The sequence below is a fragment of the Haliotis cracherodii genome, unplaced genomic scaffold (assembly GCF_022045235.1).
Source record: "Haliotis cracherodii isolate W230 unplaced genomic scaffold, xgHalCrac1.p SCAF_12, whole genome shotgun sequence".
NCBI lineage: Eukaryota > Metazoa > Mollusca > Gastropoda > Lepetellida > Haliotidae > Haliotis > Haliotis cracherodii.
The window spans coordinates 16750468-16764023 of NW_027266267.1; the positions used below are offsets into that span (position 1 = coordinate 16750468).

The 13556-nt window shown below is 37.9% G+C and overlaps 1 protein-coding gene across 1 annotated transcript in view; it reads right to left on the bottom strand.

Annotated features, from left to right (window-relative positions):
* Positions 1-13472: 13472 nt before the first annotated feature.
* The window catches only part of LOC139457104 (cell adhesion molecule 2-like), a 9908-nt gene continuing 9824 nt past the window's right edge, over positions 13473-13556 (bottom strand). The window contains exon 4 of the mRNA XM_071238542.1: positions 13473-13515. Coding sequence (XP_071094643.1) covers positions 13473-13515 — 43 coding nt within the window. The remainder of the gene's footprint in view (positions 13516-13556) is intronic.

The window sequence follows — 13556 nt, forward strand, 5'->3', positions numbered from 1 at the left end:
ATAATGGCCGCCAGGAGAAGTGAGCTTTGACTGCGTCATCTAAAATAAATAATAAGATACAGCAGTGTTATTTTCACGGTCTGTTGAATAAACTCCCAGTGCAACGGTCAATGTATCTTCTACTTGATCCTTGATACATCATTTTGGCATTCACAATATATAGTATTTCAACGTACAAAAGAGCACTGATCTAAAGCAATTCCGCGGGAGTAGTTGTTACCTGTGCATTACTGTATTTTCTAAGTGAGTACCCGGATGATATAGCAGAAATCTAGACTTGTTCGCGACCTGTGCTCGCCATTCGTAAGCGCATTTTTATTGAAAGTAGAAGGACATATGGTCACACTGATCAACAAAAATGAAATACAATTTTTGAAATGTAGGTATATTTGTGGGGAGCATCGGTAATGGTGATGCAGTTTTGATAAGTCACTTGCTTGGTAATTGTGCGATCTTCGTGTACACTATTTTGACTTGCAACACAAAGTAAATATTTCATCTGCACATTGCTTATTTTACCGTGTGTATATGTTTACATTCAAACTGTAAACAGATTTCACTAAGGAAATGTATTAAACGCCTAAATATTCAGTTTATTTTACAAATTAACTGAAAAATATGTCCATCTTTATTAATATGATAACGAATTCCAAATATTTGTTTATGTTTAATATCATCACCAAGTACAGTTCTGTATTGTTTGGCTTCTTTTCTTAGCATAATTAATATATTGTGATGTGTTTAAGCTCTTTTGGTCGTCTTTATCATTTTTAGTCAGTCGGTTAAATAAATGAATGGATTATTCAGTCAATTTGTAAAATGACTGAAATATTTAGATATTTAATAAATTGCCTGAGTGAATCATATTTTACACATTGACTGTAACATATACACGCTTACAAAAGAAAATACTTGTGAAAACAACGTCTATCGCGCATCGAAAAACTTCCCAACCAAACGGAAAGGAACAAGAATGATTCTGTTCAAAGCTGCAGCGAATGAATGAAAACAAAATGCAAATATCATTATTACAACCTACCAAAGTTATAATGTATCCGGGAATATCAACACAAAGGAACAATATCCATTGCGTCTGCAGCTGTACAAAAATACTTATTCGATGTCAAATGTCTATGTGAGAATCAAATACTTTAATAATAATTATTTGGAAACAATATTTGGAATATATATGAAATATATTAAAATATTTAAATATATCGTTTTTAAACGTTATTTAAATGTATCGAATATTATAACCCGTGTCTGTTTCTTAACTGATCACTTAGTTTGTTTCAATTGTTTCACATAGGTGCCAAGTTAGCTGAGAAAGCCCACGTGACAACTATTTTTATAATGTCCACGGTTCTTAAAAACATGCATTGAGTTAGATAACAATGAACAACCAGTCAGTGTATTATCGGTTACCCTTTGAACAAAGTATGTTGTTTTTACATCTGTACTTCACGCCATGATATGAGTGTATTCCCTAGGTTTAGTAACCCTACCTTCACATGTAAACACTTGCTTTTGACATATCCACTGTGCAAGATAACAGTCATTAATCAATCAACGTATTTCCTGTTGATCCTTTGATGTCTGGGAATGATCAGTTGATTTACAAAAAAAGTAAATCTGATCATACATCTCTTGCTGGGCTGCCACGTGCATAATTCACATTCCACCTCACTTCAAACCTGGATTTAGATTAAATAATTACCCCAGGTACAAGAAAGACCAAATTTGAACCTTTATCCGGTAATCTGAGTGGTGCTACAACTGAGTATACATAATATAAATTCATTAACTGAGCAGCATGTGAATTACGACAAATACAGAAGTGTAGGGTTATACCAGAAAATGTGGATGACAACAAGGGAGTAGTAATTGTATCATCCACGCAATCCGAAATCCGCAAATGCTTTCACTCAGGGATACTTTTTTTATTATCAAACTGTAACAATCAGGGGTATTTCCAAATAACGACATCCGATGAGCTTTCGCCGTTATTTGTCTGTTTGTTTAGGCTGAAGAAATTAATTACCATGCGCCCTTTGTTGAAATCTTCATAGATCACGGGTAACCAATCAGTTTTCAAAAATGCGTAAGTTTATTTAGCTGCCCTTGCAGACTGGTAGCCCAGTCTCTTGTCACGCTCGGTTGCGTTAACGAGCAAATTGACTCACGGCAGCTAGTAAGCCCAAGCGGAAATCCAAAGGTCGTATTACCTGAAGAATCAACCTTCATTTGCGAAATATCTACTGCTCTTAAAATCAATATTTCTCCCAATACTAAAATTCAGAACTTTCTAACCAAGGATTACCAGTTGAAACTGGTCGATGGCTGAACATTCCCAGGGAAGACAGCCAGTGTCCACTCTGTGATTCTATCGCTGTGGGAAATGAATTGCATTATTCATTCCGATGTGAAGCTTTACACCAACGGCGATATGAACTCTTAAATAAGCAATATCTTTAGTTTCCAAACATTTAAGAAAATTATGACCACTAACAGTGTAAGAAATCTAAAAGGCCTATCTAAATCCCTTAACAATGTGTACAATACAATTGGTAAATTGTATTAGTATCCACGTATCCTATTTTTATTATTTTTGTTAAATTGTACATAATAAAAATTGTAGATAATTGTATGTCATGTTATTCTAAGAATAAATGAGTTTGAGTTTGAGTTCGACACCCGAGAAGAAGCCAGAGATTAGTGCTCCTTTTTGAATAGTTTACAATCATGTGTTTTAGGGTTAGCTGTATTGGCTTAAACGTATTTTTATTTCAAAAGAAATCTGGATCGGTAAACAAGCAAAACTTGCTTATGTAATACCTCTCCAGGTAACAACTTAACAACAGCTGGATATATATATATAAGAGAGTGATGAACATAAACATACAAAATGCACAAATGAAATACACGAAGCCAGTACACTGAAGCAAGTGGTGTCTGTGAAATAAGGTAATGCAGTTTTCCTTTACTACATGCATAAAATTAAGCTACTCAAACCTTTTGCTTTTGACAATGATGTCATGAACTGATTTAAGAAGAGTCATGTTTGTAGAACTGCTTAACTACTGCCATGTAATATCATGTTTAGACCATACCCATGTGTGTAGAAATACACAGTGTTTCTGATATTATCGTATTCTTTAACAGTTATAGAAAAAGTGAATTGTATCTTCAAGGTGATATCCACAAGTACAGTCTGGTATGTCTGATACATGTCGTCTAAACTTATCAGCGTTTAAGTCACTGCAGCCGAGCCTAAGGCGACAGTGGACAATGTGGCATGATCTATGAAAATATTTGAAGTCAAAATTATTAATAATTGCATCAGAACGATTAATTAAGGATTTGATTTCTTTTAATGAGCGAGCATTAGTTACTTCATCGGATAGAGGGTTCCGCAGGTTGATCATATCCAGAAGAAATGATAATAAGCATAGGTCTGTGTTCTACATTTGATTGTTTGTATGTTGAATCTTTTTCTAAGGTTATAATTATATTTGCTGTTATCAGAAAATTGAATATACACTTTTCAAATATTTTGGCTAAGCAACTTGTGAGTGCTACAGGTCTATGATTTGGGCATGCATGTTCATCGCTGACACTGACACCGCATCAGCCCGGCAGTGGACTTGACACAGTTATTTGCGCACTGATTATATAACTCCTACAGACAGGTGGGGTGGTTGTTCAAAGCGAAACGGACGACCCCGTCTGTTATCTAATAAATGCTGTGCGGCGCGGTGGTGGTGGTGTTTGCACTTCTTTCTTTAATCATTACGCTTTTTTACCCTAATAGTATAAGTGCTTCCCCGTGTGCGAGATAGGCTAAAGTCGGAAAGCGCACGTTAAATCTCCGAGGTACCTATCTACCAGAACTTTATTTGCTGTTCTGGTCATACATAAATATATGTAAGTTACGTACATGGGGAGGCTAGATTATTTACAGCTTACAGCAATATAGTGCAAATATTATGTTCAATAAAAGAAAACGTTGATAGATCTATAACACACTTTTTGTACTTTTAAACAAACTGTGGACTTTTAAGACATTTTCGCTTATTGTAATAACATCTAGCTAACCAATCATGTCTATCTATGAAATCTACAAGCATAGTTGCTGTCAAACCTAAAAAAACATATACAGGGAGATAAGTTTTGACTTGCCAGGCACCTTAAGGTGAGTTTACTTTTAAACTGTCAAAAGCTATTGTCCCTTCAATACTAGTATAAGTCTGGAAGCTGTCTCTCGGACTGTTATGAGTTATGATGTATTTTATGATATAACTGGGGAATGTTCAAATTAGTTACTGTCATTTAATCCAACGTTCTAACTGTCAACTGTCTCAACAGGATCATAGGTTTGGTTCTATATCTCCTCCCTGTCTCTATGTCTTAAGTTGTTAATCGGTAACTGCGGTCCAAATGTATCAACTTATTCATCTATTGTTGCAAACTTGACTGATTTAAACATATCTTATTGATCATGAACTACTCAGTCAGTCAAGCACCTGTATCAGAAATGTAAAACCAGCCATGTTTCATGTAGTCCCAATATCACTGAAAAATGACGATGTAACGTGACATATAAATTTACTCACAGACAATATATTTTTCGTGAGAGTGAAGCACAATTTTCTTAAAGTTTTATTAACAATTTCATAAACTATAATAATATTAATATTAAAATTCATCATCACTTGCCAAGTTTATGAAAATGTCCCCATTTGGGAGATGTCACATATAAACAAGGATTCGAACTAAATTTGATCGTCTTTGACACTGAGGTTTATCCCCACTTTGCCAGCAAACTGCAGAAGATTAACAGTGAGTGAGTGAGCATCGTTTCTATGTTTATACAAGAAAAGATGTCATGCCAAAAACGCTCACAGTAGTTAGTGAGTAAACTCACGACCTGTCATGACCTGGTTGAGTGACTTCCTCCAATCAACATGAAAGGATTACCCACAGAGAAAGAAAGGATTAAAGTCACCCATAAATCTTCTCCTAACGTAGTACTCCAACTTCTAAATGCCTCTCAAAGAAGGATCAAAATCCTAAAGATATCCTATCTACGTGGTATAGGTACTCACAACCTCTAATAATAAACTGTTACGTTTGGTATCCCCAGCAATACTCACCATGGTCATTGGGCAAATGTAAAAATCACAAACCCTAACGAGATTCTGTCAACATGGTCACACCCGGTGATTGTGAAGATCTCAAATTCTATCAACTGTCAGACAGCATAGCTGTTCATATTCATTTACAACATCCTCTTATAATTAGTATAAAAGTGTCCCACACAAAACCTTCTTTTATTTATTCTTTCAAAATACAACACAGAAAGTGGGTTGTGGGGAAATGGGACATATTCCTACGTGAAATAATGAGACATTAGTAGTGGTGACGGCTATATCATAATTGTACTGTCTAAAGCATAAATTTGGCGAACGAAAAACGTTATATTTGCAATCAAATGGAATGACTCGTGTGGGCAAATGAATATGTTCGCAATCCACAAACAATCATTTTATTAATGGCGAACATTTACCAACCCGCGACAATCGTGTCAACACGGGGGTTCCCCTAGCAATAAACTCGCATCTAAATTCACTACTGTTCTACTGTCGGCTAGCCACAATGGCTAGACTGGACCCTAGTGGAATGGTTCATGCCATAAAAGTCTAGCAACCAAACACTAATTAAGATGGGCCGACCTTGTATTTACGGTCTGGTGAGCACAGCTCAATGGCCGCTCATTAACTCAAATTTCACATCTCACTGTTTTGTTTTATCTCACTATTCATTTGATAAATTTGTCAACTTCAACTGGAACCCGGTCCCGTGTTACACGCGTGGCACACGCGTGTGCAACGGGTTGCACACGCGACGCACACCCGTTGCACACCCGTGTCCAACGGGTGCTCACCCCGTGTGCAACCCGTTGAGCACCCGTGTCACATGCGTGTTACACGCGTTCTCAACGCGTGTTAGGGGAATGAACTTTTAGGCAGTAGTGTATATCGTCATTACACGCATTTGCAAACTCAGCCAATAGAGACAGTCTACCACTGTAAACATAATACCATATATGTGCATATATTGGAACAGATCTTCATAGTACATGATGTGATCACTCAGTGTTTTTTGAAGTAGTGAAACTCAAGTTAGATCCGTGAACCGTCAATCTACACTACTAAAACATTCTAAAAGACTTAAATGAGCAAGGTCCGTCAACATACAAGTGGGAACAGGCAACCAACTGACCAAACGTAGCATTCAGTGTATGGAGTTGCCTCCCTTAGTACACTGCCCCCATTTAATAGGATTCATAGTTGGTCAGCACAATACGCCTTCTACAGGAGGCCGATTCTGTGTGATATAACTGAAATGATATTTGAGCGGCATTAAACACAATTCATTCTCACGAGAGAATTTAATGATAACCTCATCAAATGTGATCATCTTTATAATTATTTTTTTAATAGAAAAAGAACACAAAATGCCCTCCACTTTGGCTTACACGTTGGTGAAATCCTTTTAAATCTAATGCACAGACACCAGTTTCTAATAGTTAACATACGTCTATATGAGCTACTCGCTGTATATGTGCATGGTAGTGTTTGTGATGCAATTGCGAAGTACAGCAACATATGAGGAAGCACGGGTGGCCCAGTTTTCTACGGTGCCAGAATCCGCTGTGCTGAGGGCCCGAAATGGAATACAACATGCTCATGGGTGTAAACATTTAATGTAGAGTGATTTAATCTTACATATAGGAGGATGTATTGAATATTTCTAATATAAAACAAATGCCATTGTCAACCCTGTAAAATGTTGATTATAATATATTCATAATAGTGGATGTTATTTTGTCATTCTGATAGAAACAGCTCATTGTTATGTGCTGAAATTATAACTCTGAAAATGCAAGTTTATAAACGAATATAGCAGTCAAACATAATTCAAATCAAAGTATTTACCAGATTACTAAACAGCTATAGTTTACTACATATGCGCTTATCTGAACATGCGAATCCCGTATGCTGGTCGCAAGGGAGACTTAATGGATCAGGCGGTCAGGTTCGGTGACCGTGCACTCACACTAACAATACGATGCATACGCAGCGACTGATTACATCCTGATAGTAACGTTAACAAATTCACCAAACCCTTTTTTCTATCTACCGACAGTTGTTGAGGTTAATCGCGTTACGACTGCGAACAGGAAGTAATATGACAAGTGGCCACAGCTGACTTTTCAAACACTGCAGCACACAGTCCCCCAGTGACATGTCGGGTACGTGTTTCTGTTGTTGTTCCAGTGACGTTAGCCAGCTGGTGATATAGTATTCATGCTGTTTTTTAATCACACTCGGATCTCATTTCAAAACTTTGACCGGTTAATATGCCTGCGTTGATGTAATAAGCTGTTGCCGTGTTGAAAAGATTGTATACTGTTGTGGTTTTGTGAACTGGTTTTCGTCAGTGAGATATGTGTACGTTTGTTCGCTAACAGATGTCCCTGTGTTTACACTGTCACCGACATTTACGCATGGTTACAGTCTTCAGTCGCATAGATTACACAGTTTGTCTGTTTGTTGGTATACTGTTGGAAACTGGAGGCAGGATATAAACTGTATATCTTTATCACTTTTATGCGGGTCACCAAACGTCTGTGTACATTGTACAGTATATATACCAAATTCATAGATACATAGGATATTTAAATAATTGGTACCAAGCTGTGGGGAAGCTTACAGGAAGGTTTCAGTGCGAGTTGCCAATGTAATGTCCCTGATAAGCCGTACTATGAGGAATAGAGCAACAGGGTATGATAGTGAGTTTAACGCCGCTTTGAACAGTCAGAGAATGATAATTCCTATCTGTGTTATAGATACGTACAATTGCTGAGTATGTTGTAAAATACCTCTTACATAATTCAGGCAAACAAACTATGATAGGTTGGTCATTTTTATTTTAATGTTCAAGATTAGCAGGTTCATAGCATCCAAACACGTGATTTCACGCTCAATACATCATTGATAACGTAACCGGGACAATGGTGTTGATAGTATACACGTTATTATCGACGTGATGTCATGTGACGTCAAATGCATGATTGTGTCATAAAATGTGCATATCGACACATAAATTCAACACACAGGCATCAATACAGAAAACATATTTTGAAATTGGATCATAACACGCTTGTGTGTTTCCTACTGCTGACACACACACACACGTGTAAGGACTTCACACGTATAAGGACGTCACACACAGCCATGTTATCGTTTCTATTACCTTTATATTACGTCTGGGAAGTAAAGGAGTATATATATATATATATATATATATATATATATATATATATATATATATATATATATATATATATATATATATATATATATATATAACATGGAAACTAGTTGCTCAGAATGATTTGCCTCTCCTACAACAGATACAGTTTTATACATTTTGTTACCTGTATATCAGGAACGAACAGCAGCATCTCCATTATAAGAATTCCTTTGTCGTTTTCCTACAATTACTTGTCGCATTTACTATTTACTTTATCGAATTGTATCAACCATCCCCTGAACTATAACTGAATCATCTGATTACTCTCATACCAGGCATGTCGGACTTCATGTCAATGAGTTCCTTGCTGTTAGCAGTGCTACACATGTGTTCAGGTGAGTGGCTGCACATACGATTGGCATAATTTATTGGCGCAGTATCCGAAGCGGCATGATGGCGTGGCCTGATCCTTTTATTAGCGTGTTCGCAATGTTTGTGGTTTTGACACAGAGATCCACCCAGAGTATCTAGAGCGCGTCATGGAAAATGATAAATACAAAATTCTTTGGAATAGGCCGTACACAGCCTTATTTTGGCCAACAAAGCTGATGTTGTCTCTTTTATAAATCGAATGAAATCATGAAGTCTCTGTCCCTTTTAACACTAACCTGATTAATATGATTTAGGGATAACATGGCAAATATGTTGACCTCGCTTATATTAAATGAATAACAAATGGGGACAAACAGTGTTTACTGTTATTTCTATTTTCAATAGTACATTTGTATAATGAATCCAAAGTACATCAAAATAACCACTGCGTTTAAACAAGCAGTATGTGCCTTACCCTGGTTTTGGGGTAAAATCAATCGCTTGTAAATGAATAGGTCAGAACTGTGTATTCGTGCATGGGTAGGTGTGAGTGAGTGAATTACGTTTCATTATCGCACTGGCAATGTTTGATCCAAATACTTCTAATGATAATGGGGATATTGATAATACTTGAAATAGCTATGATGCAAAAAGGGATATCCAAAAGAGAGCACCATCATTATACTGAATTGTTTTAACATGGATACTGGACTACACACTGTATGGGGAGATTTTTCCGTTTACTCGATTGAGTTTAGATTCAAAGTTATTTAACAACACACGGAAATAGACAAACATCAACGTCATTACGTTTTTGGCATGCTTTAAGTTCATGTGATATTTCTCAATCAACGTGACTTTTGTGAAGTCAACACTGATATCAACTATCGAAAGCAGGTTTGTCTGTGTCTCTTAGTGGATCTGCCTCCTATGCAGTGTTGAACCAGATGTTTCAGTTCACATGTACAGTCACAGATGATACTTCTACACTGGGGTTTGTGATGTTCGCAGTAGCTGGCAACCAACATCACTGGTCAAAGCTTCAACAGCTAAATCAGCTATGTTATATTTGTTTGTTGTGAATGTACACTACCAAGTTATGAGATCTCAATAGATCATGCAGCTGACTTGTTCCTTCCACTTGCTGTGAGAAACATCGCGGTTTTTAAGTCAGCCAGCTTAGCATATCCTTTTCACTCATATTGATATCCACAAAGTTGCGTGGTAAACTGTCCCAATAACTTACACTTGCTCTGTTATGACATACTGCATCACTTTCAGGTTTGTCGGTGTCTCTCAGTGGATCTGCCTCCTATGCAGTGTTGGACCAGACGTTTCAGTTCACATGTACAGTCACTGATGACACATCTACACTGGGTTTTGTGAAGTTCTCAGTAGCTGGCAGCAGACAAGAATGTGCTGTTATTGTGTCATCATGTACACAGGTCACAACACTGGAAGGCTACACCTGTGGCTGTGTGATTGGACAGAGCGGAGTGTACTACCTGAACATCACCAGTGTCAGTCTGATGGATGATGGCAGATGGGAGTGTCGGAGACTACAGACCACTGACTCCATGACACTGTCTGTATACTGTAAGTATTATAAGACAGTAGAGAGTGTTAGTGTGAGAGATGTGCACTACATGGACATCACCAGATGACTCCATGACACTGTCTGTATACTGTAAGTATTATAATACAGTAGAGAGTGTTAGTGTGAGTGATGTGTACTACATGAACATCACCAGATGACGCCATGACACTACCTGTATACTGTAAGTATTATAACACAGTAGAGAGTGTTAGTGTGAGTGATGTGTACTACATGAACATCACCAGATGACTCCATGACACTGTCTGTATACTGTAAGTATTATAACACAGTAGAGAGTGTTAGTGTGAGTGATGTGTACTACATGAACATCACCAGATGACTCCATGACACTGACTTTATACTGTAAGTATTATAACACAGTAGAGAGTGTTAGTGTGAGTGATGTGTACTACATTAACATCACCAGATGACTCCATGACACTGCCTGTATACTGTAAGTATTATAACACAGTAGGATGTAAGTATTATAACACAGTAGAGAGTGTTAGTGCGAGTGATGTGTACTACATGAACATCACCAGATGTCTCCATGACACTCACTGCATACTGTAAGTATTATAACACAGTAGAGAGTGTTAGTGTGAGTGATGCGTACTACATGAACATCACCAGATGACTCCATGACACTGTCTGTATACTGTAAGTATTATAACACAGTAGAGAGTGTTAGTGTGAGTGATGTGTACTACATGAACATCACCAGATGACTCCATGACACTGACTTTATACTGTAAGTATTATAACACAGTAGAGAGTGTTAGTGTGAGTGATGTGTACTACATTAACATCACCAGATGACTCCATGACACTGCCTGTATACTGTAAGTATTATAACACAGTAGAATGTAAGTATTATAACACAGTAGAGAGTGTTAGTGTGAGTGATGTGTACTACATGAACATCACCAGATGACTCCATGACACAGTCTTTATACTGTAAGTATTATAACACAGCAGAGAGTGTTAATGTTAGTGATGTGTATTACATGAACATCACCAGATGACTCCATGACACTGTCTGTATACTGTAAGTATTATAACACAGTAGAGAGTGTTAGTGTGAGTGATGTGTACTACATGAACATCACCAGATGACTCCATGACACTGCCTGTATACTGTAAGTATTATAACACAGTAGAGAGTGTTAATGTTAGTGATGTGTACTACATGAACATCACCAGATGACTCCATGACACTGCCTGTATACTGTAAGTATTATAACACAGTAGAGAGTGTTAGTGTTAGTGATGTGTACTACATCAACATCACCAGATGACTCCATGGCAATGCCTCTAACTGTAAGTATTATAACACAGTAGAGAGTGTTAGTGTGAGTGATGTGTACTACATGAACATCACCAGATGACTCCATGACACTACCTGTATACTGTAAGTATTATAACACAGTAGAGAGTGTTAGTGTAAGTACTACATGAACATCACCAGATGAGTCCATGACACTGTCTGTATACTGTAAGTATTACAACACAGTAGTGAGTGTTAGTGTGAGAGATGTGTACTACATGAACATCACCAGATGACTCCATGACACTGTCTGTATACTGTAAGTATTATAACACAGTAGAGAGTGTTAGTGTGAGTGATGTGTACTACATGAACATCACCAGATGACTCCATGACACTACCTGTATACTGTAAGTATTATAACACAGTAGAGAGTGTGAGTGATGTGTACTACATGAACATCACCAGATGAGTCCATGAAACTGTCTGTATACTGTAAGTATTATAACACAGTAGAGAGTGTTAGTGTGAGTGATGTGTACTACATGAACATCACCAGATGACTCCATGACACTGCCTGTACACTGTAAGTATTATAACACAGTAGAGAGTGTTAGTGTGAGTGATGTGTACTACATGAACATCACCAGATGACTCCATGACACTACCTGTATACTGTAAGTATTATAACACAGTAGAGAGTGTTAGTGTGAGTGATGTGTACTACCTGAACATCTCCAGTTTCAGTCTGATGGATGATGGCAGATGGCAGTGTCAGAGACTAGATTCGGGTGACTCCATGACACTGCCTGTATACTGTAAGTGTAACACAGTGTTAATTGGTGGATGCGTATTACATGGATATCACCAGATCATCATGACACTGCCTGTAACTATTAGATATTGTAGGTGGTAGTAGAAGTACTATCATGAGTGAGTGTGATTTGTTTTATGCCGCTTTGAACGGTATGTTAGTTATATTACGGCCTAGAAAAATAATCAAGGCGAACCGGGATTCGAACCCACAATCATAGGTTTCTGGCGGTCCCAAGGGACGCAACTCTGCACATCGAATCGCGGCGCCTTAGACGACTGGGCCACCCGTGTCCCCGCACTGCAGTTTTTGATGGCTATTCCACTCAAACTCATTATACTGACCTGGAGTCGACCATTCCTTTTTAACCCCTATTACTGAACGCTAGGCAGGGTATCTTGTGGTATGACACAGCCAGGGATCGAACCATAGAGCTAAGACCCGATCTTGACCAAGGATGCGGTCTTGTATTACTTTAAGTATTATAAAGTGAGATTCCATAGCACTGTGTGTATTTTACATATATGCAACGAGTGTTAAACAGTTGTTGGACACTTACTTTGTCCACTGACACTACTGCTATTCTATACTGTATACCACTATGGGCAGTTCATGTCGTAAACGTTCACAGATTAGAAACTGATTCCATAACACATGTCTTTAAATAAGTCAGATATTCATCAGGTCATCATGTGCATTGGTTTGAATAGCCTGGCTCATCAAGTCATATATATCACTTTACTTGCTGTCAGATAATAACAGGTCAAGGCGCCCTTAACTCTATTTCATTGTAATACCAATTAGTGCAAACTCTTGTATAAACAGCGGTCAATTACTAACACAGTCAATGCTCGCTCACGTGCACTAAACAGCCAGTCACCAAACAGTTACTGTGAAAGGTAATTATCCCTTCACAACTGGAATGTATAAGGACGAGAACTCACAGCAGACGAACAATAAATATATTTTAAGGCAAATCCTTAATTCTATAATACGAGAGAAGTGATTTCGCCAAACCGTTGATATTACAGACGGGCCATTCAACAACCTGACACTGGACAAGTCATCCCCTCAGATAGTGAGAGAAGCTGTCACCCCTTCCCTCACAGTGGACTGCTCCGCCACGTGTACACCCTGCAGCTACACCTGGAAGAAAGGGGCACAGACAGTCTCCAGCAGTAGGACAC